General features: G+C 41.8%; 1 protein-coding gene across 1 annotated transcript in view; it reads left to right on the top strand.

Annotated features, from left to right (window-relative positions):
- Positions 1-24964, top strand: part of si:ch211-286b4.4 (uncharacterized) — a 71315-nt gene that overhangs the window by 44543 nt on the left and 1808 nt on the right. Inside the window, exons 63-103 of the mRNA XM_052077375.1 lie at positions 579-682; positions 778-957; positions 1037-1258; positions 1594-1773; positions 1855-2046; positions 2912-3061; positions 3945-4048; positions 4594-4796; positions 6652-6872; positions 6952-7098; positions 7214-7378; positions 7500-7642; positions 8153-8321; positions 8430-8538; positions 9211-9347; positions 10140-10265; positions 10822-11001; positions 11673-11897; positions 12381-12507; positions 12607-12806; positions 13042-13254; positions 13970-14115; positions 14215-14342; positions 14495-14639; positions 15685-15817; positions 15925-16068; positions 16147-16273; positions 16351-16562; positions 16997-17159; positions 17294-17364; positions 18819-18979; positions 19056-19173; positions 19376-19545; positions 19635-19683; positions 20529-20675; positions 20781-21116; positions 21293-21390; positions 21464-21540; positions 21623-21702; positions 23962-23990; positions 24055-24171. Coding sequence (XP_051933335.1) covers positions 579-682; positions 778-957; positions 1037-1258; positions 1594-1773; positions 1855-2046; positions 2912-3061; positions 3945-4048; positions 4594-4796; positions 6652-6872; positions 6952-7098; positions 7214-7378; positions 7500-7642; positions 8153-8321; positions 8430-8538; positions 9211-9347; positions 10140-10265; positions 10822-11001; positions 11673-11897; positions 12381-12507; positions 12607-12806; positions 13042-13254; positions 13970-14115; positions 14215-14342; positions 14495-14639; positions 15685-15817; positions 15925-16068; positions 16147-16273; positions 16351-16562; positions 16997-17159; positions 17294-17364; positions 18819-18979; positions 19056-19173; positions 19376-19545; positions 19635-19683; positions 20529-20675; positions 20781-21116; positions 21293-21390; positions 21464-21540; positions 21623-21702; positions 23962-23990; positions 24055-24171 — 6148 coding nt within the window. The remainder of the gene's footprint in view (positions 1-578; positions 683-777; positions 958-1036; positions 1259-1593; positions 1774-1854; positions 2047-2911; positions 3062-3944; positions 4049-4593; positions 4797-6651; positions 6873-6951; positions 7099-7213; positions 7379-7499; positions 7643-8152; positions 8322-8429; positions 8539-9210; positions 9348-10139; positions 10266-10821; positions 11002-11672; positions 11898-12380; positions 12508-12606; positions 12807-13041; positions 13255-13969; positions 14116-14214; positions 14343-14494; positions 14640-15684; positions 15818-15924; positions 16069-16146; positions 16274-16350; positions 16563-16996; positions 17160-17293; positions 17365-18818; positions 18980-19055; positions 19174-19375; positions 19546-19634; positions 19684-20528; positions 20676-20780; positions 21117-21292; positions 21391-21463; positions 21541-21622; positions 21703-23961; positions 23991-24054; positions 24172-24964) is intronic.

Here is a 24964-nt window from a genome sequence, read left to right as displayed (position 1 = left end):
CTCCTGTATTAGCATTCAATATTTGCAAGGCTTTCAGGCTCATATATAACATCTGTCTGCTCATAATTTTAATGAACCACAGGCGGATCTGAATAAATTCGACTCTCATGGAAAAGTTAATTTATTTCAGTAGTTAATTTCAAAAAATGAAACCCATATATTAAACAAATTCAATCAAAATACAGCGGTGCCAATGCCGACCTCATCAATCTGGCTTTTTCGTGAGCTGTAATAAATCATTAAAATTCATAACAAAATGTAAAATATAGCTACTTTCTTAGAATCATACTAAAAATTTGATGAGGTTAATAGACAACATTCTAGAAGTGGAAAGGCAAAGTTGTTTTTGATATTTTTATGTGGCAAAATACATTTGAGGGAATGTTATTTTCATCCTTTGTAAACACAATAATGAACTTTTTGCAAGACAACCGGTAATTATTTGCTAAAAATCCTCAATCACAAGTGAGCATAAACTTTCCAAAGACATTTTGCCGGGTAGCATCAAATATATTTTAAATCCTTCAATAAGCCACATTTTGTGTTTTTTCTCTCTGCCGTGTAAATTAACATGGCAGTGACCAGAGTAGGTTGACGGATGAATCGCAGTGTCGTCATTGCAGCCCAGGCTTCTACTGCTCAGAGACGGGCCTCTCGGCAGTGTCTGGACCCTGCCTAGCTGGTATCAACAACAAATTCCTTCATTAGGACATGTACATTTCACATCATATGACGGCAGTGCTCAAGAAAACGTTTGATAAACACGCTTTTTCCCAGGGTTTTACTGTCTCGAGGGATCACAGAGGGCTGCACCAATATCAAGTGTATCTGGAGGCATTTGTCCAGCCGGCCACTACTGTCCAGAAGGCAGTACTGTCCCCTCACCCTGCCCAACTGGCTCCTTCCGAAATGAGACCGGAGGAAAAGGCAAAGACGACTGCAAGCCTTGCCTTCCTGGTAATTGCAAAACTTGATTTGTTTGGAATGTTGCTTTCCTCCACATTAATTTTCCAGCTTCCCACACATCTCTCAATAGGTTTCTACCAAGATTTCTCAGGCCAGATTGAGTGTAGACGCTGTCCTCCCGGATTCCACTGTGAGACTCTCAGACTTAGCTCAACCAGGGGGAGTTCTTCTGGACTATCCAGTCCTTTGCCCTGCCCTGTTGGTTTCTTTTGTCCCAGGGAAAGTCCCGATGGAAGGCCTGTTCCTTGCCCCAAAGGCACATATGGGCCCAGTCAGGGTCTCACCTCTAAAGGTAAACTTTCAAATGCCAGATGGGCAAACATATTATTCACTAGCTTTATAATTTCAGGTTGCTCACATTGGGCTCAGGCCTCCTATGTCATAATTTGAGACATTTGAATTATTTTCATGAATTTATGCTCCCGGGTATTAGTGTGGTGTAGTTGTTATTTTTTTCAGTGGTTACCGCAATCCGCTTTATCATTGACAATCGTGCCATATTGTTATGGTTGCATGTGGTGCAGAGAAAAACACCAAGGGTTGCAGTGAGTTGATGATGTGCGTGAGTGTTGTCGATGTGCGGTAGGCTTCTGACTGCGACTAAATCTCAGTTGCTTGTGTTTACAGGTGAGTGCTTAGCCTGTCCTGCAGGTCTGTTCTGCGGATCTGAAGGTTTAGCGGAACCCTCTGGATGGTGCCTGGATGGATTTCTTTGCCTGATTGGAGCCATGGTCCCAAACCCCATTGACAACACGACTGGGTCTCTTTGTCCACCTGGCAGGTTTTGCCAAGAGGGGCTTAAAGCGGGTACAGAACACTGAAAAACTTTGAATTTCTTGTCATGCATTACCATTAGAAAATTAGTACATGGCTCACATTGTGCTGTAGGAAACTGTTGGTCTGGATTTTATTGTGGCTGGGGTTCGAGCAAGGCAGATCAGACTCTTTGTCCGGCTGGTTTCTTTTGCCCTCGTGGAACACCAGCCCCCGTTCCCTGTCCCGCAGGAACATTTAGCTCTATTCCAGGCAACTCGCACCTGAGCAACTGTACTCAATGTACTGCTGGATACTACTGTGAAGGTAGGAAACATGGGGGATTGTCCTTTTTTTTTCCTTTGGTAAAATGATGCCAACAGCGGGATATACTATACTCACTATGTGGATAGAAGTTATGGGGCACACCTTTGAAACATTACCTTACTGAGAAACAATTTTTGTCAATACAGCGGGACATCCAAAGTCAAGCACACTCCATTCACATGGGAAATAATGTAAAGTGTTTGTAAAAATTTGTTCCACACTCAAAGTGTTGCCACCGTAAAGACGTCTGCATTAATTGTACAACAGGGTGTGCATTTCTCCAGTAAAAGACGATTCAATACTGTACATTTCTCAATACATGGGCAGGAATATGATTCAAGCACTGTTCAATTTTTAAAGTAGAATGATTTGTTTTGGTTCGATTCCGTGGGATTACGATATGATTCGTTATGGCACAGCTCAGTTCGAGATGATCTGAGGCAATGAGTTTCTTGTTGTCATTTTTCATAATGAACAGACACTGACTTTTACAGGGTGGGTACCACCCATCTTGTGAAAGGAGAAATCCCAGCAAAGGGGAAATCCCAATTGTTTGATGTTTTCAGTTTCATCGGAATAATGACCAGGTGTTCTTTTCATACTTTAGTCCATATAGTGTGCTGTCAGAAACAAGGGGAAAAATACTTATTATCATCTCTTGTGTTGATGCCACTCCATGCAGAAGACATCATCATTTTTTAAATTAAGCCTCTCTTCTTCTTAACTGACAGTGCATTTGACTGTGACAGAATAACGCAGTGTAAAGTTTTACAAATTAGGCAGCCTTATCTATTCAAAGACGTCAGTTAATCAAGTGTCATCAGCCCCCCTTGTACATTATTTTTTGTGCTTTGTGTGACTTCAGTTGAAGGGACTGTGCAGCCCAAACTGTGTCCCGCTGGCTATTACTGTCCACCAGGAATGACACAAGGAATGGGCTTACCCTGTCCAATCGGTACCATTCAGAACCAGTTTGGTGCTTCAAGCCTTGACGCTTGCCTTCCCTGCCCTGCTGGTAATTGTCTGGCTAATAATACTTGTACATCATCAGGGAGGTTCTAAGATTATAACACGCTTATTTCTGGAGTTGGAGTTCTTTGTAGTCATATTAAAGCTGTTCCAAACTCTGTGGTGCGTTTAGATAAATTTAAGTTGTTCTGCAACCCCGTTCATATCTAAAAAAATCTCAAGTCATCTTTCCTCATCCAAAGGAATAAAAATGCCATTAATCCGTTTGAGTACTTCCCACAACTCCGCAACAAAATCACTCTTTTCAATGTCTTTTTTAATAACAAAAAACACTCTCTAAATCACCAAAATGAAAATGCTTCAATTCAATAATCAATAAAGAATATATGCCTGCAAGTATCGTTATATTATCTGTTTACATGTGTTGCTTCACGATTAGTGTTCAAATATCTTGCTCAAATGGATATAACGCTGTAACGCCAATGTCATTGGATTGGATTGGATTAAACTTTATTGTACTGTATGTGTTATGGTGTTTTGCGTTAGCATTTAGCCCAACAGACTTTCCTAAAACAAAGCTATGTGGATGTTTTAAATGTTTTGTGTCGTTTCCGTTAATGATGACGATGATTAAATGACTTTGTCGACAACCGCTATGCACAGCAATAAAACATACACAACCCTGTTGGTTACACTATCTTAAACATATATTACTCTGCAATCAGCTTGTAATAAACTTTATAATAAGGTTAAACTCTTCTACAAAACTGGCGCAATCGGGCCGCGAGCGAGCTAAAAGCTTGAGTTAATTGTGCTATCGTCAATTCAAGTTAACGTAGGAGTGTACAGTTTATGCTGACCTTATTTCTCATTAGATTGCATTCGTCTACTTTTGTTTTCCAATAGCAACTTGCTGCTCTTTTTCTTAGGAATGTTTTGTTCCCAGCCTGGTCTTTCCCATCCCACAGGATTGTGTGAGGCTGGATATTATTGTCCAAGTGTATCCACCAGCAATCTCTCTTCTGAATATCAGGTGGTGTTGTTGTTCTTATTGTTCTTGTTGTTGTTTTTTTAAATATATAAAATGTAACATGGTGTTCCAATGAGTTAGGTCTCCTTTCGCTAACTCCAATATAATTCTTGATAGGTGCGTCCCCTTTCATTAAATACGAAAATCTGTGTCCTCAGGGGGAGGGGGGGGAAATACCCACATCCAATCTCCAGATATTATTTCCACTTTTCCCAGTGCTGACCCCATCTCTTTTATTATAAAGTTATTACCTTTCCTCCAATCACACAGTCAAATGAAATGTCAGATTTGTTTACAACACATGAACAAATAACAGTATTGATAGAAAATTGGATTTTCTTTTTCTGTTAGTACGACAGAGTGTTCAAATCGAATTATGATTTCGGTCTGACAAGAAATGTCAATTTCACTAGATGACTACTGGAATACATCCATCATCAGGCATTTTCAGGAAGTGATGCTGGCAGTGCATACTATTAAATATAAGCACACCCATTCTGTCTGCTAAGTACATCAATGTATGCTAAATTGCTTTTGCTCTTCTTCAGAATAATTCTACCAGGAGTCATCTTTGTCCTCCTGGCTACTATTGCCCCGCTGGAACGAAAAATCCAATTCCGTGCCCTGCAGGCTCTCTATCCGTCTCCCGAGGTCTAAAGGTCGTTGATGACTGCCCTCCTTGCCCCCCTGGACAGTTTTGTGATAGACCTGCAAGTACACAGCTCTCTGATGCTCTCCCATGTCATGCCGGGTAAACATCTCTTAAATGCTCTCTTTTCTTCCAGCTTTGGCACTTGGGGAGGAATGTTGACATATTTTTGGTCTTCCTATATTATTTGGAGAGATTATTCAGAATGTTTTTCTCACCTCTATATGACCTTAAAGGAGAGGAAATTGTTTTGCTCTTTTCTATTCCCTTCAAAAAGATTGCAAATGCAAATGTCCATGCAAAGTGCTCTCAGTTGGCCCTTTAACCTGAAATAACGTGACTACCTGACATAAAAGTACAATTACATACAAATGAGGGAACCAAAGCAAATTTCTACAGAAATCTACTCTGTCGAAGATAGACCTAAAAAAAAACTATAATAAAAAAATCATGGCAATCCCCTCCCGCCCACAAAAAAAAACCTACAGTTTAAAACGATAGTATTCAAAGTATACAGAATTAATTCTATTCAATCAAACACCATTACATCCAAAAGCTAGGGTACCATAAACGAATGCTCCGATGTCTGTCCCGCTTGTCCCGATGTCAATGCTTCAGATTCAGTGCCGCAAATGTTGAATCGATGCAACTGCACTCTTCTTCGCTATTGAAGATGTATGCCCTTTTTTCCAAACTTCTTTTTTGTTCCCCCGTTTATATCAGTCGTGTGTATGTGTCCCCTGATGTTAATATTGTTTTTGTTACTTGGTGGGGAAATGGCCACTTACCGGTAACTTATAGCATAGATCAGGCATTTCCTGCTTGATTTCCATCTCTCTGGGCTGCAACACACCTGATTCAGACGATCAGCTCATCAGCCAGCTCTGAAGCAGCATTAGAACAATCCTGACTATTTGAATCAGGTGTGTTGCTCCTGGGAGAGCTGCAAAACAGGCAGGCCAGCGGCCCTTGAGGACCGACTTTGGACACCTCTGGCATAAGAGTGAAGCAATCTTTGGGGAAGATGTCAGGATGTTGCTGTAAACTGACGATAAGTGATGGAGTAAATCAGGGGTGCCCAAGTCTGGTAAACTTCGGGAGCCCCCACCCACTCTGTGTTAGATGTCTTTTCCCTCCAACACACCTGATTCAAATGATCAGGATCGCTATAAGGCTCCTGCAAAGCTGGGATTCAATCATAGGCGCTCAAAAAAATGCCTTTTGCCTGATATTGATTTTATACATCAGTTCTACAAGTGTCAAGTATTCATTAACGGATTTGTTTGTTTATTTATTCAGCTCCACCAACACAAAGAGCAGCAGTTTTTTTTTTTAATCGCAGAGTTAGCCTTCGCTGCAACATGCAAACTAGCCTGAATTTCAGCTTCAACACTGACAAAAAAATCTTCTTTGACTGTTTAACTTTCAAGGAGTGAGTTGGACAATTAATCATTTTGTGGCCGCTCCGCGACAAGCATAATTTTCACAAAGTTGTCCTGAAATGTAAAATGAAGCTAAGTGCTGTGACAGCTGTGCACTCCTTAGACGCATTAGAAAGCTGCCCAAGTGGCTGCTATTGTTTGTATACTTAATGTGTCATGAATGTGTCAGTAATGTATCATTAAATTCCATGAATGCACCTGACAATTTGTGGCGACATTTCTGGGCTTCTCTCTTTGCATTCGTCCTCATCCGATGAACATTAGAAAGTACTGTAAATGGCATTTACAGTATTTACTCCTGACTTTGTGTCAACCCCCAGCGATGTCAGGCAACCAGTGACTGTTGATGTTAGCCAAATTAATTGTTTGGAACAACTGTGGGGCATAGTGATGTATAGGTTGACACTGTGATATAATTTTGTATTTCAGAATCTTTTCCAGCAAACTTTACTTCATAAAAAAAGTGCATTTCACATTTTAAACTTGACCATTGCCATCTCCTCTTCTGCAAAAAGTTATGTTTGCCTTGGCGGCAATACTAGTCCCACCCCGTCTGACGGTTTCCATGGCTACCGTTGCCCTGCTGGCCACGCCTGTCCTATTGGGTCAGCCACAGCGCTGCCATGCGAGCCTGGCACCTACAGCCCAGTTTCCGGAGCCGGCGAGTGCATTGTATGCCCCAGAGGAATGATGTGTTCCTCCTCAGCCACCTTGGAGCCCGCCATCTGCCCACTCGGTGAGCAGGAGTCGAGAATGAGTCAGATCATTAAATATTTTGTCTTGGCAGGTAAATCGACTCAATATCAACTCTGTAGGTCACTATTGTCCCGTTGGAACAGCCCTGCCTCAACCTTGCCCTTTAGGGACTTTCAACAATCAGACAGGCGCACACTCCCCCTCACTCTGCACAACTTGTCCTCCTGGATTGTACTGCAGCACATATGGGGCCTCATCACCACAAGGTACTTATTTTAGCCGACACCCACCTTTTGTATTATTCACAGAGTCTACAAAAGAAGTAGCACGTGTAATTCGATGCATGGGTTGGTTTATAATCCCCTATTGAATTGTGTCAAGGTTCTTGTTTGCAAGGCTATTTTTGCAAGGGTGGAGCCACGGGACCAACTCCACAAAACTCAGATAACTTCCCTGACAATGAGCCTTGCCCTGCAGGTCGCTACTGCCCGGCGGGGTGCCTCTCTCCAATTCCTTGCCCTATTGGCAGCATCCGCAACACTACTGGTAATCAGGAAGTTTTGACTAATTATCGTTTGAGCCTCAACAGTATATTGATGTAAAAAAAAAAAGTGACTGTTTTAATTGGGTTAAGTTAAAATCTGTGTGTTTATTAAATCTCCCGTAGGAGGCGTGTCAATGGAGACCTGTCCTGCAGGTCACTACTGCTCTGCCGAAGGTCTCATTAGCCCTAGTGGGCCCTGTGCGGCTGGTTTCTACTGCCCTTTTGACTTCTCTTCAACCACTCCATATGCCTTCCCGTGCCCCAAGGTTCGTCAGTACTGTACATACCACTTTTTACAGTCCTCCCCTTAATTTGAGTTTTGCTCTTTCAATAGTGTTTCACTGAATTTTAGATTGGAAAAATATTATCCTCCAACACTAAACAAAAATACTGAAAATAATGATCTTGCCTGAATGTACACAAAGCTACTTACTGGGTCGCACTTCAATTATTACCTGCATAAAGTACAAATGCTGCCAGCCCGCCTTTGAGCTTTCCTTTGTTTGACCACTGGCAGTCAGCATAGGATCTATAATTGTTCGAAGTTCTTGCATATATTTGCTCAAAAACAATGCCGTGGCCAACCTTACAGTGATGTAGGTCTTCTGATCACCCTAGGGGAGATGAGCAACTATACTGTATTAATCAGGGCCACAGTCTTCAGTTGCAATGTTTCATTGTCATATTGGCTCTGTGAGTCTTGATCAGCAATTTCTGCAGGAAGTGTAATTTTGATATTGACACTGTTTTAAATGCAATGCATGGTTCTCCCCAAGGGCCACTACTGCCCACAAGGTTCGCCTCTTCCCCTACCATGTCCCAGTGGAGAGTACCAGCCAAATCCAGGCTCAGACTACTGCATCCCCTGTCGACCTGGCTTCTTTTGTGAGGAGCCCATTATAGGAGAGCCTCAAATCTGCCCACCACATTTCTTCTGCCCAGCAGGTAAATTAAAAGTCCTTCTGTGAATGGTAATGTAGAATTGTAAAACATAATTTCGAGTCCAAATGGTAATTACAAGGTAATCATTCTCAGTGACTCATTTCTTTTCAGGTACCATGGTGCCTCATCCATGCCCGAATGGATCATACAGTGAACCAAACAAGGGAGGACTACAGGAGGCCCGGGAGTGTTTACCCTGTCCTCCAGGGCGATTCTGCAGGTAAATAACAACGATAACTGCTAGTACACCTCATGCATGATGGCACTTTTGCATGCCCAGGCAGTCAGCCGTGTGTGCGTGCACCTGACACACTTACGTGACACGGCCTCCTGTCAGGTGGCCCGTGCTCGTTGGCCAGATATAAGCACAGATGCACCGTTAGCACGCATGCAAGGACACACCTGCTCAGAGGGAAATAATCATGTTTCTGCTTGGCTTACACGCGCTGCCAACAGAATGTGCGCCCACTATCTCCCCTCACAGGCATTTTGCCATCTTAGTACGCTTGGTAATCAGTTGCAAATGGGAGGTAAAAATAGTGAGAATTAATAAAATGTTTGAATGACGGCCGTGCATAAGGGCTTTAAAATTGGTTTCGCTCATCTACTCTATTCTGTGCAAACAATGTGTCACGGCATATTCAAAATTAAATCAAGTATATTAAATTAGGCTTACGTAAGATTGGCAGCATACATTTATCCAAAAATTAAGGAATCACCTTTACAAATGGAAGCAAGCGATTTCGTACGGCCTATGATTCATGACTGAATTGAGTTATTGGTGATGCATGAGCTATATGTAAGATAAGATAAGATAAGATAACTTTTATTCATCTCACAGTGGGGAAATACAGCGTGCGTATTTACTGCTGCATGTTCTTCCTTCCAACAGAGCTGGTAAGATACAAGGCATGTGTGCTGCAGGGTATCTTTGCATCTCTGGGAGTGCAGATTTCACCCCTCAGGGATCATTACCCGACCTGACCCAGTGTCAGTGGGGTGTGCAGTGTGCTGGGCCATGTCCACCAGGTACAACTTCAATCCATAATAAAAAGAATAAGGCATTGGCTTTGAAATATGAACACTTGACACTTATACGCCACTTGTGCATTCTTTTAGAATCTTGAGTTATAGGCCCCGGAAAGTAAATTCTGAGATTTATTTCAAAATCAATTGCTGAAGATAATTGCTGAGAACCTGCAAGGACTAAGCACTTAGTTATAGGGACATAACGTTGCACCGTTTTTCACCATGCCAGTTTTCCTAATATTTGGGTGTTGATTGACACATTTGGATAGCCGGCATGAGTTGCCCCTTCCCTATCTTAATTTAATTTGAGCCAAAAATGCATCTTCCTTTCAGATCATCCACTGGCACTTTAGAGCACCTTGTTTTTTGTTGTGAGTGACTACATCAAGCAGAGAAAGGAACACATTGCTGTGCGTTTTACATGACTTCTTTTTGTGGCCGTCAACCAGTGTCGTGGAATGTTCCAATCGAGTTTTCCTATGATAATGCTTTACCTGCCCTCAATCATCCCCTGCAGCCCTTCATCTATGGAACTTGGGTCCACAATCGCTCACCGATATTGACTATTTCCATAATTTTATGTGCCAACAAGTGCCGCAATTTTAAATTCTGTCCTCAAGCATTTTCAATCTGCAAGCTCTATCAGACTTTCACACATGGCTTTTATTTTTATGTCTTTCCTTTTTGATGTTAGATTTTTATTCATGTGTTGTAAGATGAGTACCACAAAATATATATTAGCAACTAATGGTAAGTTTGAAGTACCGGTAACTTTGCTTTACTTCATTTTAGGCTTCTACTGTCCTGAGGGCACTGAAAAGGCTGTGATGTGTCCTGAAAACACCGTCAGAAATTACTCAGGCGGTGCCAGCGCACAGGACTGTTTAACATGTCCAACTCGACACTGGTGCCAAGCTGGTATTTATGCTTTCTATCAACTGTAAAATACTGCAGTGCTTTAAATTGGTTAACACTGAAATGAAAGGTCAGATCTGGCCCCGGGGCCTTGACTTTGACACCTGTGGTTTAATCCTTTTGCCTGAAAACCAACTCTGATTTTCTATGAGTCTGAGCATTCACACAAACTCCCTGAGCATTCCCTGGAGCACGGCGAGCAATATCAGAGTGGTGCGCAATTGCCCACGTGTGCAGCTTCGAGGGAACATCGTCGGAAACTACAATAGCCTTTTTGCTTACTTGCCATGTGGTTGATTGCAGTCAGGTTATGGGACTGAAAATGGCAAAATATAACAGAACGCCACCAGATCACCGTTTTGAAACTATGACCAAGACTAGACTCTTCAAGGCAGCGCTCGCAAGTGATCGATGACAAAATAATATCGATTCTTCAACCCGGGTGGCGAGAAATGTATGAAATGTGAAATGAAATAGTCTCCATCCATCATTAATCCATCCATCAAAAACAATTTACTCACCTCTTTCCTAAAATTTACAGACTTTTGCTTGTTTACAGGAGAGCCGAGTCCTCGTCTGTGCCCCGCTGGTCATTACTGTAACGGTTTTTCTGAAGCTGACAGTGATGGATGGAGCGGGCCCAAGCCTTGTCCCGTGTACACCTATCGAGCCTCTCCCGGAGCGGGCAGTAAGAGCGACTGCCTTCCCTGCCCTCCCGGTTCCCACTGCAACAGCACAGGTGCCGCACAAAGCATGCCAGACAATGAGCACCACTCTACTCCACGAAATGTTAATTAAAGTGGCGGTGGATTTATTCATAGTCTTAATTAAAACAGCAAATGCAAAGGTGACATGTGCTATATCTTATAATGAGGTGGAAAACGTTGTATCCAGAGAGCACAATATCACCACAATATCCTTCTCTTCTGCCCGCCATTACTCAAACACAATTCAAAGCAAACTGCCTTTCCGGGTTTTATTAAATTCACTTTGTATGCACGCTATTATCCTCCCGCCTGAGGCTGAGGCGGAGATAAGATTGGAGGACTTTTAATATGATTCAAAGCACTGAATTTAAAACCGATTTTACCTGAGGTGACAGCGGTGATTGAGCGGCGGATTTGGAACAGAAAAACTTTGTTTTAATCTGGCACACATATGCTAAATTAAATAATAATAATAATAATAATAACAATAACAATCAAGCCGTATGATGCCATATCTATGAAATGATACTCCCTCTGATTCTTTTATAGTCGGAAATGCTTGACTGATATAGAACGCAACATGTGAAAGGCTCTTTTTTAGTGCATTCTTTATCAACACGCCTGTTTCTCAGCATCAATGATGAAAGGGATATAACATACCTGTTTGTATATTACATATGTCATTTTTATAACTTTCGATCAGGGCTTGCAGACTATTCCAACACTCCTTGCCCACCTGGATTCTGGTGTAGCGGCTCTGGAGCGCCCATCTTCTGCCCAGCGGGCACCAAGAGGAGGTTTCCTGGTGCTGCTGACCCAAGCCAATGTGAGCCTTGTGCTGGGGGGACCTATTGCCCAGACCCTCAGGCTACGGGGAAGCCCAATGTGGAGGGCATCCCATGCAGGGCCTCTTACGAATGCCCCATGGGTAGGTTGATGCACACCATTCATAATATTGCCATTTAATGTAAAGTACACCAACAAAATTGTATGATTGTGAATATTTGAAAACGCATTCGTTTGACCTTCCTTCTTCTGTACAGCATGACGGTAACACCCAAAAAAATACTTTTGAAATAAATCCCAAAGGCTGTATGAAATTGTCATTAATGTTTTTTTTTTTTTTTTTTTACATTTTCACTCATTCGTTTTGCAAACTCAAAATGTAGTTGCGGTTTACGTTTTTTCAAATCACTCACATTTTTAATATATTTTGCGAACTCAAATATATCAGTTATGTCTTTAGATCTCATTAACTATAACATGACCTCGCTCCTCAAAGGAGGGCCTGAGGCAAGATTCAAATGCAGCCAGCCAAGTCGACCTTACTGCCGTCGACGGCTTTACTTTTAAAACCTGCGTTTGAACCACGATGATGTTTTTCAGTCAATACTTTTTGCTCACTATTCAGGGTCAGCCTCAGAGAAGTTGTGCAGAGCTGGCTCATACTGTGGACCACGGACTGCTGAGTCTCAAATCTGTCCAGCGGGTTATGTTTGTACAGCAGGGTCACATTCCTACAATCTTCCCGAACAACTGTGAGTGTCCTAACCTTTCAATACCCAAATCTACTCCGATTTCTTGGCATAGGAAGCATATTTCTTTTTCTAAATAACCTCGTTGGCCGCCCTCGACAGCTGCCCCTTTCCCTTCTACTGCCCAGCCAACAGCTCTTCAATGAAGTCTTGCGATGGAGGCTCAAAGCCTGTCAATGCCAGCGAGCTTCGAGGATCCAAAAAGTGCTGCTGCAGTGTATGTGAGGGTGGCACCTATCGACCTTACCTATCAACTGTCTTACAATGTCTGCGGTGCCCTCCAGGATACTTCTGCCCACCAGGTGTGAACATCCATAAAAGGACATGTCAATGTTGCTGGTGTTTGCATGTGAAAAAAAAATCTAAATCTTCAGACAAGCGGCAATGTTGTCTTTCTTTCATCGCATAAAGAAAAATAACGTTTGAAAATAAAAGCACCTGCAGTACTCTCTATGACCGTCTAATGTGCTCCATAAATGCTCCAAATTTAACTTCCAGTTCACATCATAATAGCTGGCAATTGTTTTCATGCCACAGGCACAGACGACTACAAGCGCAATTCTTGCCCTGAGGGATACGTATGTCCATCTGGATCCATACGGCCGACACCTTGTCCCCCTGGCTCCTTTGGCAATCTGAGCAAAGCGCAGACACTCACGAGCTGTCACTCATGTCCGGCTGACACCTTCAACCACCTAGATGCACAGAGAGCCTGCTTCCCTTGTGGCAGCTCCTCCACTTCGCCACCAGGTTATACCCACATGTCCATCAAAATGATCCGTACCAATTGTCAACTCTTTTAAAGCACTGCAAATGATATGGCAGGCAAAATGGATCGTATGGAGGAGATTATTTGGCCAGTTTACCGTTACAATTGCAGGAAGTGAAAATGTAAGAAAGTACGGAATTGGCCCTCATTTGCAGCTGTCAATGGAAATTTGTCACATGGCCATATGCATTCTAGAATTGGTATTATAAGATAAGATAAGAAAACCTGTATTCATCTCACAATGGAGAAATTCGCAATTTACAGCATAATCTTGCATAGGTATTTGAATTCAGTCGACGGTGCTTTTTAAGGACATGGTGTTATCGCACTTGAACAGACTGGAGCCTTCCATAAAATTAGAAGTATAGAATGCTTAATGTCTTGAGCTAATGTGTTGAGCTAAGAAACCCATATTTACAATAGATTAATTGCTTGACCTGCATATATGACCTGTATGTATTGAGTAAAACATTTCCATTAGTGTCGTTATTATTCTTGACTGAAAAAAAATCATAAGCTCCAACTGGCTTATACTGAAGAGAGGAAGTCTTTTTCCAACTTTTAAACTCTTAAATCAGGATCTTTTCCCATTCAAGGTACTTGATAAAGTGCTGAGTTCCAATACGTTTGCCTCTATTATTTACTTGTACAGTCGACTAATAGCCATGATATGTCATATTTTTTGTCTCTGCTTAGGTTCTTCGTCTTGTACCTGCATTGGCAAAAATCGCTCTTTTCAGCGCTCGGATGGTGCATGCTTGTGTAGGACTGGCTTCATCTTTTATAACGAGCTGGATTTCAAAAGCACTACTTCTGATAGTTCGCTGGACTGCCAGCCTGAGGTCAGTAGCATTTCTGATACAGACACTGAAAGGAAGTACGTTACCTTCTGCTCATCATATATTCACCTGCGCGTGTGCATGCGTGTGTGTGTTTTTTAGATGTATATGAGGTGCGGTCCAGGCCAGGTTAGGCTGGCTGCATCCAGAGAGTGTGTATCACCTTCCCTTTACTCCTGTAATGTAACCTGTGGATCAAATGGAGGAACTCTTGATGTGGAGATGGGCATGTGAGTATCACTCATGCTTTTGCATTTGTGTTTCATTTCATTCCATGGTTTGTAAAAGTGTGATATGAAAATGTCACATATGCTGCAAATCGATAACCGTACAGTCAGTGCAGGTGTGTTCTTGCTTTATTCACCTGATCCTGTTTCCCCAGCTGCCACTGTAAGCGATACGTGTCTGCTGAGGAGCTTTGCAACACTTCCTGCCGCTCCAAAATGCCTCAACTCTCGGCCCGTTTCTCTCCGGATGGACGTTTGTTCCTCAGCATCAAAGAGAATGACAGCACACTCTGGGTCAAAGTAAAACTTGAAGCTATACCTTTTGAGCATAATACTGTAACGATTGCAAATGTATGCATGTGTATATAAATTTGATGCTAAAAAATGGGTAAAACTGATTTCCCTGAAACATTGAGAAGCAGTGTTGGGTAGGCGAAGGAAGACCTTGAACTCACATTTTTTTTGTCATTTAACTCATTCAGTCACAGACAATTCTAAACCAAGTCTGAAAAGACATGTAAAACGTCCTTGGGAGTGAATGAGTTTAAATGATGATCGAAACGATAGCTCTTGTTGTTGCACTTTCTGGAGGTAATCAGATTTCTTTTACTCTTGTTCAGAGTTTGAACAAAACATATGTCAGTGTCCATTTTCTAAAGCGCTTATCCTCACTTCATTTCTGCTCGCTGTTTATAACGGATGCCAGTACGTTCCCTCCCAACCCATCACGTTGAGGTGGAATCACTCAAGTCTCTATTATATATATATATATTCTGTCAAGGATTTCAACAGCTCAAATGTGGAGGGGTTATGGCTTTAGGCGAAGTATTGATGTATTGGATGGTTCAGTATTAATGAAGCCTGACTGTGGAAACTGGTTGAGTGGAATAGAATTGTTCGACAAAGAAATATATATATATATATATTTAAAACAAAAAAACATTTCTTGTGCTCTTATGTTTGCAGAGTTGAATGGTAATTTTTTTCCCAGTGTGGCCTTGGTGCATCAGTATAAGTTAATTGCGTCCTTTATCCGAATATAAAATATTGTGTGAAAGTGGAATAAAAGTCTTCTGATTTACCTTGAATTTGTGGGCGAGACTCTTTGAGGATGTCAGGATGAATTTTGTGACTGTTCACTCTGAAAAAAACAGGACAAAGACTGCTGCCCAAACTGCTTACTATAAACACGTTATTTTACTTTGACCGGATTTTTATATGCCAAACCCGTCCTTTGTTTTACAATTTTCAAGACACCCAAACAAGATGCCTCGTCACATTTTGGTATTCAGGTTTCGTTGTCGTTGTTCTCATTGATCGTTTCTTTGTCTTATGTTTTTTGCAGACTTTAGTGGATGTTTTCGGACCAGATCCCCTTCCAAAGAATATCGGCAAAATCCATTTGGTTGAGTTTGACTCTCAAGGAGTGTTTGGTTGGATTCCCAAACAAAGAGAGGACATTGAAATGTTTCTTTCCGGTGAATTGTCTTTCTGATAGCAATCAGCTTACTTCAATGCAATATCATATCCCCCCCAAAAAATGGGCAAATCATTCTGAGGCTGACTTGATTTATCTCATGAGTAGATGCCCGGGCTCCCACACGGAGAAAGAGGAGAAGTGCAGAAGACCATGAGTGGGACTTGCCTGTCCTTCCTCGTATTCCAAACCCTGTTGCTTGTCTCTCCACTGGTGATATGCTAATTTTCCATCTAACCATTAACCACACAGGTAAACAAACTTATTTCATTGTTTGTTTGTTTGTTTTTTTTAAGTGTTGACTGTACTAATCCATCCCGTACCAATAAGATCGCAGTCTGAGCCACTTCCCGTTCTATGAGAAAGACCACTTGTTTAACAATAACCCCAGCTGGGACTTTGGAGTCTTCAGACGTGTGCAGACACTCATCAAGCAGTCAAATCTGAATAACACGTGGTAAGGCACTGCAGGAATAACTTGCGAGTGCTGTGCTTAATATTTTTTGATGAATATTTTGTTTGATCTCCTGTCAGGTTTGCCCATGCTTTTTCGGAAACGGGGAAATATGTCTTTCTGGACAGCGCGGTCCCAGATTGGAGTTTGGTGGTCGTGGTAAGTGAGGATGGGACAGAATGTGATCGCCGGGCCTCGGCCTTCCAGGCAATGACCCCAGCACAGCTTGTCAGTTATGGAGTCATCAAGCAGCACCAACTAAACCTTTTACCGGATTGGAGAACAATTGCAGGTATCCTGCTGTTTTTGCAGCAATTTCTCACAAATCGATATCCATTCAGTGGCCACCTACCTGGGCAATGCATTGAATTGTTTTGTAAAAGCTGTTCCCCCCAAAAATCAGCCATTTCAGAAATAATCAATCATTGAAACAGTTTTTTGGGGGTTATAGATGAGTGGATGGATGCAGCCTAAGGCACATCTGTGCAATAATTAATCGGTATCTTGATATGGCATATATGTGAGCTGAATGAATTACAGGGGAACAAACTCACTAACGCAGATTCCGGCAGATTTGTGAACAATATTTGAGAGAAATGGGCCTTGTAACCTTCAAGAATACATGACTATTTATTCTCACACGACAAACCAAGCATGTTCCTAAAAGTGACTGTTTTGGCTCTTGTTGTTGGCGCTATAAAATGAGACGACGCTATCTGTGTTCAGGCCTCCTGAGTCTGCTCTTAGTCGTCGTAGTGGCCGTGACCACAACATTTGTGGTTCTTTGGCCCAGCAAATCCAAGGTGGTGTCCCAGTGGAGGACAAAGCCCAAGTGGCGCAGCCTTGGAGACCCCCCGCGTCCTGTAGAGTGCTCATGCAGTGGAGACGGGTATAACATGCTATTTTAGAAACAGAGATAATCAAATTGTCTTTTTGGTCACAAATCAAACAGTCTTTTTTGTTTTATTTAACCAATATAAAAATACTGTAGAGTTTTTGTGTGTGTGTGTGTGTCTCCCTTAGTTTATGTGGCTCTCCAGGCAGTCGAGGTGTTGGAGAGGGAGCCGAAGCTGAGGAGCCCACTATCTCTAAAGGTGATAAACTCACTTTTAAATGAGTTGGAGGCGGAAAGTGTTGTATGCTGAGTGGGTAGATTCCTGGAATTTGTGACACAGAATCTCATACAAAGATCACATTTGTAACCGTCTTTGTTTATGCTGCGAGCCTTTCTATAACTTTTTTCCTTTTTAGCCCTTTCATGCACTCTATACCCTGATAGCATGATAAACTGTCCACTGTAGTAACCACTGTCCGTGGAAGGGTTAATTATATTGTTAAAGAAGGATTTTGCACTCACAAACATAAAGTGTAAGATTTGAATGTAGCCTCGCGTCACTCATCCGTCCCTCCTCTAGTCTGACCAAAACCACATCCTTCACTATCGTCCACAATGCGTTAACTGTAGACAAGCCAACGTTGGCCACGTTTGCTCCATGGGTATCGTGATAAATTCATTATGTCATGTTACTATAATGCTGAGTGTGGTCAGTTTGACATTTTCTTTTTTTAACTATAAACATTTTTTTTTTTTAAATGATTAAACATACCTGTTGAGAAGATATGTGGTCCCTTCGCTCTGCTTCCATTTGCTAGTCTTATGACTTATGACGATCCCATAGCTTAATTGATGACAAATGAAGGACAGGCAAACTAAACACTACATCCGAGTTCCCTGTGGCGTTTGAAAATACTGGCGAATTGAATAGCACCTTGTTAGTCGCACAGAGTTGATTAATCTGCCGTATGTGTCACGACTGTCACAATGTGTGATGGTGGATCCCAAAAAGCAGGCAGGAAGGAGGAGCAGGGTGAACGACAAATTGTATTGACAAATGAAGTAATGAAACAATAACCAACAGGTGTGCAGCTTCAGGCGGAGCCCTACAGTGCCACCTGTTTCGGTCACAAACAGAACCACAACAGTATGAAGATAGCAGCGATGTGTATTCGTTTTCAAAGTGATGCCAGAGCATTTGTGACACCCCTCATATGTTACACAGAAAGTTTTAACAAATATGACAGAAAGGGATTTTTTTTTATTTTTTGGGTTGCAAACTTCCCCCTCTTCAACTATAGCCGTTCATCAAAGCATGGCTAAAACAACAAACGTATAATGAAGCCCCCCAAGACAGTTCCACTTCGGCAAGCTCGTATTGATATTATGTGAAAGCTTCAGGTCTCTCCACTGTGCTCTTTTGGATTATTCATGCAGCTTGATGTACATTTCGGTCTCCAATGGCTACATTAAAAGTCCATCGAGTGTGACCAGGCAGCATTTAAGAGCTTTCCCCTGTTTGATTGATAGCGAACATAACGGCCGTTATCACGTTGAACTGTGGTAGTATTTCTATCTCTCAGTTAACCTTCTGTGATTTTAAGCGCGGTAGTTATCATTCATTACATGAACGTATTGTCCTGTCGAATGTGAGAGTTATCGAAGTGCAGATAAGGTGACTTTGAGTCGCGATAAACACTGTTTCTCATGCAGGAATTGTATCGGTGTTCTGCGATTTGGAGGAGTTCAATGTGAAGACGTTGTATGACAAATTGGAAGATCAAAACCTTCACGTGGCCTCGCAGCTGGCGCGACATCGCAAGGATACGCAGCAGTTTTACCGGAACATTGTTCAACAGATTGACGCCCTACAGGTGACACTAGATCGTGCCGTCTCTTGAAAAATTCTGTCTGGCGTTCTCAAACGATAATTTGTGTATTTTCTTTCAGAATGTATTTGAAGAAATGGATGGTAAAAATCTGAATCTCCTAAAACGACTACTAGCATCTCAGAATTCGACGAGGTCGAAACCATACAACAAGTCTGTTAAAAAGATGAATGATGAAGGTAGAAAAAAAAGATACCATTATCTGATTTTCACACTGATCATGAATATTGTATTACACTATATTTTGATTCGTATTATTTCTTTCTCATATGTTCATTGTTTTTTTTTTTTTATTTCACAATGTCATAGTGCTAATGTCACAAAAAAATGTTTCAATTTGTTTCAAATCTGGAATTGCATTTCAACACCGGCATTTGCCAGTTGGTGAATCCTCAGCATTACTGGAAGCTGTTCTCAAATCTGTGGAGGCACTCTTATGGAAGCTAAACCAAGAGACTTGGCAGCCCTGTCTCTCACAGATCCACAGCAAGCCCCCTGATGCCATGGAATATGAACGACAAACTCAGACCAGTAACATCAAGACAACACCGGTACAACACTCCCGTTCACTTTGTACCATGTAACTTAACAACTGAAAATGTCATGAATCAATGTTTTCGTTCCAAATGTTCATCCCTAGGTTTCATCTCTAAATTCGACCCAAACGGAAGCACTTCCCCACGATGCACGTAAGAAACAAACCTTCAAAGTAGCTGATTTGTCACTGCAAAACCCTTTCTCATGCTAATTCGGCGTGGTTAGCACAGCTCACGTCACAGCAAGTGACATAGTCGACAAATCTTTAAAAGGCTAAAAGCTGTTCAGCGCCACTCACCGCTTTTTTTAAAAAAGAAATTTAGAAGAAAGATGATATTCAGTGGGAGAGTTTCTTTTGATGGCGGCGCGGGCACCCGCAGCGGCTCCTCTTGTTGTATGTTGTGAGAGGGAAGAAATTTCATATGTGCTGTATGTGCACATTTGACATTCATTCATTCATTCATCTTCCGAGCCGCTTGATCCTCACTAGGGTCGCGGGGGGTGCTAGAGCCTATCCCAGCTGTCTTCGAGCAGTAGGCGGGGGACACCCTGAATCGGTTTCCAGCCAATCGCGGGGCACACAGAAACGAACAACCATTCGCACTCACAGTCACAACTAGGGACAATTTAGAGTGTTCAATCAGCCTGCCACGCATGTTTTTGGAATGTGGGACGAAACCGGAGCACCCGGAGAAAACCCACGCAGGCCCGGGGAGAACATGCAAACTCCACACAGGGAGGCCGGAGCTGGAAACGAACCCGGTACCTCTGCACTGTGAAGCCGATGTGCTAACCACTGGACTACCGGGCCGCGCACATTTGACAATAAAGTTATATTTGACTTGACTTAAGATTCAATGCGTTTCTTGTCCTTTTGTGGAACGTGTCACAGCAGTATGAAGTGATGTACTATGTTTTTTAAAAAAAATCATGCTTATTTTTTTTGGTAAGCTTTTGTCCTATTTCAAATCACTGAATTTTGTTTTCTTTTCCTTAGTCCATTTACAGACGCCTGCTCCTCGTCTCAATGATGTGGATTTATCCAAGCTAGTCAGCATATCTCCCTTGTATAAGACTTTACAAGAGATCCAGCAATCCCTGCAAAATCTCAACCCAGCTGATCCCGTTCAGTTTCTCCCCAATGGTAAACAAACACGAAAAACATCTCACTGGTAAAAAAAAAAAAAAAATCATAAAAACCAACCAACAGGTTTTCCAAAATAAACAATATTTTCCTCTCTTCTCACAGTGATCTGTAATTCATCCCAAGCGAAGCCTAAAGTGCCACTCGTTCCAACTGCGCTGGACAGCCTCTCTCCCCAGCACTCCGCTGTTTTCCTATTTGGCTGCCGGGTCATGGAAGTGCTTGAGAAATGCTCCTTGTTCCCCTCCTCCGTGCTCCTCACATTGACCAAGTCTCTCCCACCTTCGCCATCATGCTCTGATAACAGCCTGCTGGCACACTGCAGGGGGGACTTTTATTTTGACGCCGGCCATCAAGTTCTTTATCTGTCCGAGGCTAAGCTCGAGCACGTGGGGCATTTTATCGCCACCATTCTTCAATCCATGGCTCACATAGCGTCAGGTGATTGTTAAGATAACGCTGCGCCGTCTGAAAATTCTGCCAGTCATCTTTGGAAGCAATTTAACCTCATTGTAAAACTTTTTTCTCGATTTATTACTCCCACTTCAATTTCAAATGACGAAAATAGTGTTACCCCGCTCTAGTGCTCTATGGATTCAGTTATGTTTTTAATCCAGGAAATGATGCCCAGTGCTTCATGCTGGCTCTTCATGAGGCTGTCTCGGCTCTGAGTCTCCAACTATTCAGCATGTCTTTCAAACAGAGCACAGCAGAGGTGCGTATTTGGCATTTCAATGTCATGGCTGTTATTCATTTGGCGTCATTTATTTGAATCGCTCTGGCCTCAGGGTGCACTGAGTGAGGAATTTACCAACATCAGATTCCCCGAAGAAGCGCACTTCACTGAGCATCTATTAGATGCAAGGTGAGCTCGAAAATTCAAAAGTAAAAGTGGAGTCGAGTTGCCACTTGGTGCGGAACTAACGCGATGAGCTTTTCCCTTTCAGAGTGGAGCAATACAAGAATTGTATGTTAGAGCAGCTCTTTGCAAATCTCCCACAAAATACAACTGAGGAGATTCAGACAGGTGAGAGCCTCCACACAAAAACAACGGGAACACCCAGAATGGTGAAAAAAAACAAAAAAAACAATCCCATCTGTTCCGGAATGCTTGTCGACTCTCTATTTAAGCCACTGAGGGGGGAACAATTGTGACTGCTGGCAAAGGTAGAAAAATGCATATCCACGTCAGAGTTCATCAGCATTGGTTTAAGGTCACAAATGTTTGTAAAACGATTGGCATATGTTTGCCGACGGTTTGTGCATTAGTTTTTTAAAAAATTTTGAACGCGTTCAAAATTTCCTTCCGACAAGAAGAATGCAAACGAAAGTCTGGCAATCGTTTGGCAAACATTTGCGACCTTGAATGAAGTTTCCCTCACGAACTCCGACGTGAACGTAACATTCGCTAACTTCTAAAACACTCGATAGGGGCTTAAATGATGGAATTACAAATCAGCCGTTGAACCTGTGGCCATAAGAATACCTTTATTAAAAAGGCAGTTTCAGGTAACATTCTGACATTTGTTTCTAAAACATTCTTTTTTAATTCGCTTCACAGCTTAAGCAAGTGATTTTCAAACTTTTCAAACCAAGAACCACCACAGAAAATGCTTAGCCATCTAACCACCACCATGATGTCTATATTAGCTGTCCAATATGCCAATTGTGTTTTCGATTCTAAAAAAAAATGTAAAAGAAAAAAGATATCTTAAAATTGATATCTTAATGGATGTTTAAAAACAACTCATTCTGAAATATGAAATGCAAATATATTATACTTAAAAGATCAATGCCACTGAAATTTTACTTGACATAGGTACTGGATTTAAAAAGAAAAAAACAAGTTAAAATCACTGTCATATCGTGCACAGTTTGAATATTTAATTCTATGATTCTTTCACATGCCACAAGAGGGAGCTCATGTACCACCAATGTTACACAATCCACACTTTGAGAATCATTGATTTCATGCTATATTTATATGTATATATATATATATATATATATATATATATATATATTATATTTGGTCATCTTCTTTTGTTTTAAACAGGCTCAGTGATCACGACAAAATGAATGAGCAATTAGGACTTTTTGAACAGGATGTTGATCTCATAAAACTGTTTCCATCAGCAAAAAAATTGTGCCACAGTTATTAGTCAAGCTAACCAAGCGTCCTCGCTTCCAAGCCTCTGGACTTTTTCAAGGCTCACGGCAGGCGGCAATGTCAACTTTTCAGCTGCTTGAATTTCCAATGGATGCATTAATTGTATCCGCCGGGGAATTGGCTTGCAGTACACGGACGCACAAGCACACTGAGTCAGTGATAAACATAAAAGTACTTCACATCCACTTGGTTCATTAGCTGAAATCAATTGGTTTTGTATTGGGGTAGGAGAATTGTTTCCCTTGTAAATAACGCATGTTTGCACTCAACCATGAAAAAATGAACAACTGAGCCCTGACAAGCCGCCATTAAAAGAAAAACAATGAATTCTTTAATGAGCCTTCAGTGCGATATGGTGGACGGTGTGGAATGAAGAATGTGCATCGGTCGTGTGAAGCACATTATTGAAGCAGTACAGAACAATGTGTTGGCTTTCATGATAATACTTAATTGAATGAAATTACCGGTACTTAGAAATAAATACATGTCGGAGAAATTAGGACTTTTCGCCCCTCTTTACTGGGTGACCATTTTAAATCAAGACATCCAGGGATGGAGTTTCTTTCGTTTTCATCAAACCTTTAAATGGCACTTGTTTCAGCCCATGAATTAAAAACTGTCACCCCTACAAGACATTTATGATCCATTCCTCTGTTTTCTATTGCCCTTATCTGCATTGGGTTGTCTTTGCCCACTTGGAATATGAAATGAAAAAAAAAATCTGTTCCAAGTAATTTAATTCCTGTGAATCGCATGTTTGCTTGCCTTATAATTAATTTTTATCAATTCCTCTTGGATTAAAAAAAGAAAAAAAGAAAAGGAGACTCCGACACTGGGGAGGCTGCTGAAAGCACCTCTGTCCTCAGCCATGCGTGGGCTCTCGTCAGGGTGACAAGGACGGAAGACCAAGGTGGAGAAAAATAAAACTGTAATCCCCCGCATTGGATAAATACAATGGACCCTTTCAAACGAATACACACATCCATTTGCGAATGTCAATGGAGGTGCGACCCCAGTGGATGTTCAGGGGAGGAAATGACCCTTAGGTCATTGTTTCCTGCTTGCTTCAGCCTTCTCACGTTCCTTTTTATTTTTTTTTTGTGCCTATTTTTACAGCTTTACCAGAATACGGGACTCCAATGGAGGTACGTATTTTACTGACAACATGATCTTCATTCTCGAAGCCCATTAAGAATAGCTCTTTTCAAGATGTCCTGTGTGCAAGAGGAGATAGACCGCATGAACGAAGGCTTCTTGGAGATCAGCAGACAGCTGCAGGCGAGAGCTCGTGGGAGCATGATGAAAGAGAAAGAAGACCAATCTGTGGTAAAAAGCTGGATAATTACACGTTGCCAACTCTGAATGCCAACTCTGCCATATATATATCTTCTATATATATATTGCGCGTCATCCCGCACGCGGTCTGTCCTTCCGTCTGTCCCTTTTCAAAACGTACCTACTTCACTGCGCCGCTGCGCGCCGCTCAGGCAGTGGCTCACTACGATCGCGCGGGCATCTTAGCGAAAAAATGTTGTCTACCCACAAGCATTGCAATGAAATTGTTAGTTATTTAGTAGAGCTAAACATCTCTTTATTTTCGCGATAAGCAATGAAGATGAACAAAAAGTTGAACCAAGCAACAACACTTTTGTGGGCCGAAGGCCCACCTTACCAGCCTTCTGCAGGAACTAGCTGATGAGCAACTGATGAACCACCACCTTACCAGCTAGTATATATATATATATATATATATATATATATATATATATATATATATATATATATATATATATATATATATATATATATATATATATATATTTATTTATTTTCTGATCCGCTGATGCTCACAAAGTTGCGGGGCATGCTGGAGCCTATCCCAGCTGTCTTTGGACAATAGGCAGGAGACACGCTGAACTGGTTGCCAGCCAATCGCAGGTCACAGATATTCAGCAACCATCCGTGCTCACCCATTCATTTGTAGGAATTTGTCAAAGCACTAGCCCTGGAATTAGCCCAAAATGATTGTTTCAAACCTAAATTGTCTTCTGCAATTTTGGGTGTTGGTCCTTTTGAATGTTTCACATTTCTTTTCGTCGGCCCGGTGGTGGAGTGATTA

Source organism: Hippocampus zosterae, chromosome 10, assembly GCF_025434085.1.
Source record: "Hippocampus zosterae strain Florida chromosome 10, ASM2543408v3, whole genome shotgun sequence".
In the NCBI taxonomy this organism is placed as follows: Eukaryota; Metazoa; Chordata; class Actinopteri; order Syngnathiformes; family Syngnathidae; genus Hippocampus; species Hippocampus zosterae.
Note: the sequence above shows the minus strand (reverse complement) of the source record. Positions and strands in the feature narration are given on the sequence as shown.